Source organism: Cryptomeria japonica, chromosome 1 (assembly GCF_030272615.1).
Source record: "Cryptomeria japonica chromosome 1, Sugi_1.0, whole genome shotgun sequence".
In the NCBI taxonomy this organism is placed as follows: domain Eukaryota; kingdom Viridiplantae; phylum Streptophyta; class Pinopsida; order Cupressales; family Cupressaceae; genus Cryptomeria; species Cryptomeria japonica.
In genome coordinates this window covers 507,540,404-507,547,238 of record NC_081405.1, presented here as the reverse complement: position 1 = coordinate 507,547,238, position 6,835 = coordinate 507,540,404, and the positions used below count along the sequence as shown (strand labels likewise).

The window sequence follows — 6,835 nt, the reverse complement described above, 5'->3', positions numbered from 1 at the left end:
CCACCGCATTTGGTCAAGGTGATTGATTCCTTGAAAATTTATGGTAGACATCATGAAGCTAATGAATCACTGTCGTAGATAGAGTAGGAATTTCCATCTACAATCTGCCGGACAGAACGGTTGTCAATCAGATAAGTGTCAATTATTGTTAGCATATAGTCTCACATTTACATATTTGGGATGTTCAAGTGAATTTAGCAGAAAAATCAGTTTCCTGCTCCATCTGACTGCTTCGAGTGCTCCATGGGACCTTCCCCTAAAATTGTAAGGGCTGAGCGGCACACATGTGGATATTGAGTATGGCTATGGTGAACAGTGAACACTTGAGGATACAAAGAACAGGAATATTAAAAACCAGGGGGTTGTAGATGAAACTGCTAAGTAGAATACGAAAATGTCCTGGTTGGAGTGTAGGAAGCCTATCAAAGATGGAATTCGGGATGAGGAGCAGAAAAACAAAAGATTCAAACCAAACTTTCAAATTCAACTTTTTCCATTAACAGGGACACACTCAGCAGCAATTGTTACATAGGAAGTTAGGAACTCCTTTTTGTGAACATGGTGATATTTTTATCATCCCTCTACAATATAATATAAGTATGCACATTTCTGCATTTTCTTGGTAACAGAATTACAGAGATAGAATTCTTCGACAACTTGATTTGCATGCTAATGGAAAGCGTGCATTCAAAATGGAACGCTCAAAGGCCCTATTATGTCTATTGTCTATTGACCTTTCACAAGGCCTTCTATGGATGCTACAGCGGATGCCACTGAGATGAGAAGACAAATGAAACTGAATGCTTGCAAAAGAATCCAGTCAACTGTCCAATGTTAGACTTTATTCTGTGCAATGTGCATACTCACTGGAAAGTAAACTACCAATGGCCAAAACTTAGCTGCAGCTGAAAGTCTAATAATCTGGTTGAAGAATGGAAACAAAATGGCAATACCAGTCATTGAGATCACAAATGCAGTTCTCCAACACAACCTGAACAGTTTAACACTATATAACCCAAGCAGAGGAATGGGTAGGTCATATTCATAATTGATGATTCTATGATTTGGCCACACATTCAAAAACCAATCTTCAACGAAAGCAAACAGGGGCTGACAAAATACCTGCAAGAATGTAAGATGCTAAGGCAATAGAACTTCATGTATCAAGGGTTCAACTTAAGGGCTTATAGCTTTTAGAAAATGGCAGTTGATGAAAATTAAGAAAAATAAGCGGCTGGCAAATTCTTACTTGGTACGCCCCCACCAGGTGAGCCACAACACATATATTAGCAAAGTCAATCAACCAGTAAGGCTCATAAAAACCAAAACCTGTCAGGATGTTTCCAGGTGCATTATCCCCAAAGGCTGCATACCCAAAGCAACCACAGAGCATATAGAAGAAACTCGTTGTTGCTACAGCAATCATGGATGATTTCTTCATAGTTTTGTTTTCTGGAGGCTGTGGCTTTAAAGTGTTCTGCATGATTATACCATAAATCCACAATTAGCTGTACAGTTGGATGACAGCTTATAAAAATGTTTGAGCATATACTAATAAACACATTAGTATTTCAGTACCTCAATTTCTATGAGAAGCACAGAGAATGGGTATGAAAATGCTATGTCACCAACAGCTTGGAGGACTTTCCAAACTTTCTGTGACGCTGGCATGCTGATTCCACTAATATTTCCATAAAGCTTTCCATTTTCTACAATTTCCATAAGTTTTGAATCTTATAAGATATGTAAGGTAAAGGAAACCATAATATGCAGTCTTTGAGGTGCATGGAGAATGTTAGAGATTACAATCAATTACATAGGATTTCAAACATCTCTAACCTAATTATATAGGCTGAAACAGAAAAGGAGCGTTCTTGAAACACATTTTCATTACATTGAACGAGAATAGGGTACAAGAATACCAACTACTTTTGCAATGCCAAGACTCAGTCCTATTGTCGAGTATGAAATGGACATTATGGCTGCAATCGTTGAAAGGCCCGAAAGATTATGAAAGCTTGGTATTTGAGATAAGATCACTTGTGTCATTCCAAAAATTATCAGGAAGGGGTACTTTGAATACTGACATTGATAGTCATGTCCATTCTTGTGATAGCAATCTGATTGCCTAATTGCTCTGCAATGGGACGATCCTGTTAGATCCAGTGTAAAAAGCATGCAAGTAATCATGATAGAGTAAGTAAAAATAGAAAATCTTGAAGTTCTGCTGAAAAGTAACATGCCATTTCAGTTCAAAAATGAGCAATTAAAAGCTAGTAATTCAGCAAATAACCAATTTAGAGTCGGCAGACCAGACAATAGGAGATTCCATAGTAAATATGCACAAGAAATATGAAACTGGAAAGAAAACATTAAAATGTTTGAACAGAGAATCGAGGGGTTCTAAGGTTCTGTGGATAAGAAGAGATTCTAGGGTTTCCTTATATGTGTGCAAGAAATACTCCATCGTAATAATCATAACAAACGACTACCTATCTTTCATCTTTTTGAAAGTAGAGAGATATATTATATTCAAATCCACAGCTGTTAGTCAATAAATAACAAACCCTAAGCTTATGTGGCCTACTTTCAATGTCACCAGGTAAGAAAGATTAAAAATACACAATATTTTTCTTAAAACATCTTGACAAGATACTGATTAAACAGAAGATCATTTTAATGGAGGGTTCGGAGTAACAGATTAAAAACACAGCTATTGGACAGATGTTGAAATGGTTACTAGTTAATAGGCAGAACTAGTTTCTGATATTTATATGTATTTGTTGATATGACCGGCCATTACAGCAGGCTAGAAAAGCATAATATGTTGGTTCTCATCCATTCCATTTCTGAGCAACCAGCAGCCTACACACAAGCTATATACAGACTCCATTCCTAAAGTAGACTAGAAACCCTCCTTAAGGCCCAGAATATCTCTACAATTTGGAACGATGAGTAGACAGAATCAACCCTTGAATTGATTTCTTCAACATGCAGTGTGATCACCATCTGAAGAATTGTGAAAATATCATAACATAATTTATGTCATTAGCATACCCTATGTGCAGAGTGCGGTCCGGCTCTGTTGTAGAGGAGGCTTTGTTTGGCAATGTGGGAAATCAGTGTTCAATTTTCAAGCACGAAATATTTATTCACAGCCTTGAAATGAGATCTACCTCATACTAATTGAAGCAGTTACTGTATAAACAAAACACGTTCCACACAGGCCCAAATATTGTATTAGTCCACATACCCATCCTTTCCTGTCACCTACAAGAAAGAACAAACAAAAATAAATAAACCTATCAACCCTGATATGATGAATACAACAAAACATTAGATTAGGAGCATAGCAAGATTGGAAACCTAGAATTGCTTTCACAGCATCTCTGTATGTATAATTCCTCTGTGGTCCGCTGACTGGATCAGGAAACCTATAACAATCTGCTAGCAAATAAGAAGAATAGTATGTTACGAGAGCACAACCCATCATGACTGCAGGACCTGCAATCCATCCCAACTGTGCAACACTCCATGGCAATGACAAAACCCCTGCCCCTATCACTAATGTGATAATATGCGCAGTTGCAGTCCACAATGTGCCTGTTCATTTCATCCCCAAAACATAAAAAGAAAATGGTTGGTATCTTCCCAATCAAAGCATGTTTACTGAATTTCAATTAACAATAACAAAGGCAGTAGAAATAGAATTATATGCAACACTTGCCTGTGCGAGGAAATGTTGATCATTTGAAAGATGGTATGTATGGATTTCACTTTCCCGAAGGGGAGGCACCTCTAGCTGTGTCATTTCCTCTTCCTTTCTATTCCTCTGTGTTAAATGTTTCTATGACCTGAATATTTATTCTGTGTTGCCATGAATGAACCATTTGACAGCTCTTCCATGTACGATCTTTGAGTTTCATTCCATTGCTTGGTCAAGGTGGGCCAATTCATTTCATGATGCGTGTGTTTTTATATTTGTTTTAGTAGTTTGAAGTAAATTTTGATCTTAGTTTTTTTTTAAATATATTTTTGTTTTCTAATTAGAATTATTGGTGTGGATCTTGTCTAGTTTTCATTAATGTCTAGTTTTTTATTAGTTCCTTCAAAGGCAAGAATACAATTGTCAGTTCTATTTTTAAATTAAGCAAAAATTCTATAATTCATATTTATTTTTTATTTTATATAATTATAAAAATATTATTTTAAAAAAAAAAAATTCGTTCATATGAAAAATAGTAGGTAGAAACTTTTTTTAAAATTTAATATTTATCTCTTCATTAATGACATTGTCTATTATTTGTACAATACAATTAATAAAAAATTTACTTAAAATAGAATATTCCTTCATAATATATTTGTCCAGCATAAAAAAATAATTTTATATTATGAAGTACCTTCATTATCATGTTTAGTGTTAATTAAAAACAATTGAATATTCCTTTATAACATGCTTGCCCAACATAACTAATAATTTTATATTGTGAAGTGCCTTTATTATCATGTGCAGGTAAATAAGAAAATTATTAAATTAGTGTCCATTTCTTCATTTAATAATAGATAAATAGGAACATATATTTCCAAATCAAATGCTCTATAGAATGTAGGAATATTAATTATTTTACCGACAACAACACAATCATATTAGTGCCAAATTAAACGAAGGTGTACGTTAATTAATATTTCCCAATGTAATGATGTTGTTACGCCTGCAGAATGATTGTAGCAGCCAAAACTTCAATATACAAGAGTGTAAGTAAAGCCAACTTTAATATATTCCAGTAGACATGAGGTTTTAAATATGTAAGAAAACATTATTAATTAAATTTATTTTATTCTTAATAATTATTATATGCTAATCGAATTAATTATTTCTAAATTTGTATATCAAATCTTTTGTAAAAAAAAATTAAAAATATATATTTAAAAAATAATATAAATCAAATATATATTAAAATAATTTTTTAATTTTTTAAAAATAAAATAAATATATATAAGAATTAAATCATATCATACAATTTAATCTTTAGTAAAAAATTTGAAATGTATAATAACTAAAACTAAGATAATTTATAATAATATATGATTAAGAAAACATTAAAAAATAATAATTTACAACAATGAAATTTTAATATCAATTGAATAAAATATTGAAACAAAAATCTAAAATAAAAATTTTAAATGTACTATCACAATCTAAATCATATCATAAAAAAATCTAATATGTTTTTATGCATTCAGGCAATAAAAAAAATTATGTTATAATTTTTTTTTATAGTTATTCAAACTCTCTTTCATAATTGTAATTTTTACCAAAATATTTGGTCAAATACATATATAATATAAATTAAATACATATTAAAATATTTTTTTTATTTTTTAAATAAACTAATTTTATATAAGAATTAAATCATATCATACAATTTAATCTTTAGTAAAAAATTGTGAAATGTATAATAATTAAAACTAAGATAATTTACAATAATAGATGACTAGGAAAACATTAAAAAATAATAATCTACAACAATTAACTTTTAATATCAATTGAATAAAATGTTGAAACAAAAATCTAAAATAATTTTTTTAAATGTACTATTAAAATCTAAATCATATAATAAAAAATCTAATATGTTTTATGCATTCAAAAAATAATAGTCGGATTTAGATCTGTATATCTCATCATTGACATGCTAATTATTCCTCTTATTGATTAAATAATTCTTTAAGTATTTAATTAAGCTAATTTATTTTATTTGCTAAATTCATATTTCTTATCATCTTACTAATTATCCTATTTCAAATTTCTCTTTCATCATTTAATGGTTTAACCCTTTTCTAATATTAATTAAATATTTATTATTTAATTAATTATGATTTAATTCCTTTAATTGAATAATCTTTATTATTTAATTTAATTAATTTCTAAATAATTAAATAATTTTTTTAAATTTATTTAATTAGCTATTCATTCTTCAAATTCAATTCCAAATCCCCAAATGCCAATTTCGTCTAATTTCAATATTCTTCTAATTCAAATTTCCTCAAATGCTAAATTTAGTTAATCTCAGTTACATGTGCATTTCAATTTCATGATTTGAAAATCAAATTCAATAACATGCAAAAATCAAATTAAATGTCTAAATCAAGTTTGCATGAATTCAAAGATCAAATTGAATTTAAAATAAATTCAATAATTAATTCACATGCGAAGATCAAATTGAAAATCTAAATTAAGTTTGAAAGCATGCAAATAAGAAATTGAATTTCAAAGAAAAGTCCTACAACACATGCAAAATTAATAATTAATTGATTAATTAAATCATTTCTTTAATTTTCCTCCAATCATTCTTTTTCTATTTTTCAATCAACTTTTTCTCCATCAATCATTAATCAGTTAACTCAATTATCTATTCAATCTATTCATTTATTAATTCAATTAGTTGAGTTCCAACTCTCAATCATCAGTTCCACCTCCAAATCAATAGTTCAACTATCAATCCGCATGTGAGCTCACTTGAGTTCCACCTCTCAATCAATCTTCTCCAAAAATCTATAAATTCAACATCAATTCTCCATTTTCAACAATCATGAACTTTGAATCTTTGTGTCATTTTTATGCAAGTTAGCAGCTGAGAGCCAACATCATTACTTAAGGAAGAGAAGGACAATGTCCAAGCGACATTCATCTATGGAATAGGGAGCTTTGATTGATTTATTTTACATCTGTATTGTCATGATTGCATACTTTCATTGATTTATCTAGAATTCATTAGCTAGAATAGGATTCGTGATTTCCTATTCAATTCTAGTTAGCCATGATGAATTTCTTTGT

At 30.3% G+C, this 6,835-nt stretch overlaps 1 protein-coding gene across 1 annotated transcript; it reads right to left on the bottom strand.

Annotated features, from left to right (window-relative positions):
- Positions 1-463: 463 nt before the first annotated feature.
- LOC131052254 (amino acid permease 6-like) lies at positions 464-3,978 on the bottom strand. Its single transcript, XM_059219181.1, has 7 exons — positions 3,728-3,978; positions 3,367-3,603; positions 3,177-3,270; positions 1,923-2,137; positions 1,579-1,709; positions 1,250-1,477; positions 464-1,122 (listed from the first exon to the last, which is right to left on the bottom strand). Exons 2-7 carry the CDS (start codon positions 3,491-3,493, stop codon positions 835-837), a joined length of 1,083 nt encoding a protein of 360 aa, XP_059075164.1. The 5' UTR covers positions 3,494-3,603; positions 3,728-3,978; the 3' UTR covers positions 464-834.
- Positions 3,979-6,835: the final 2,857 nt, after the last annotated feature.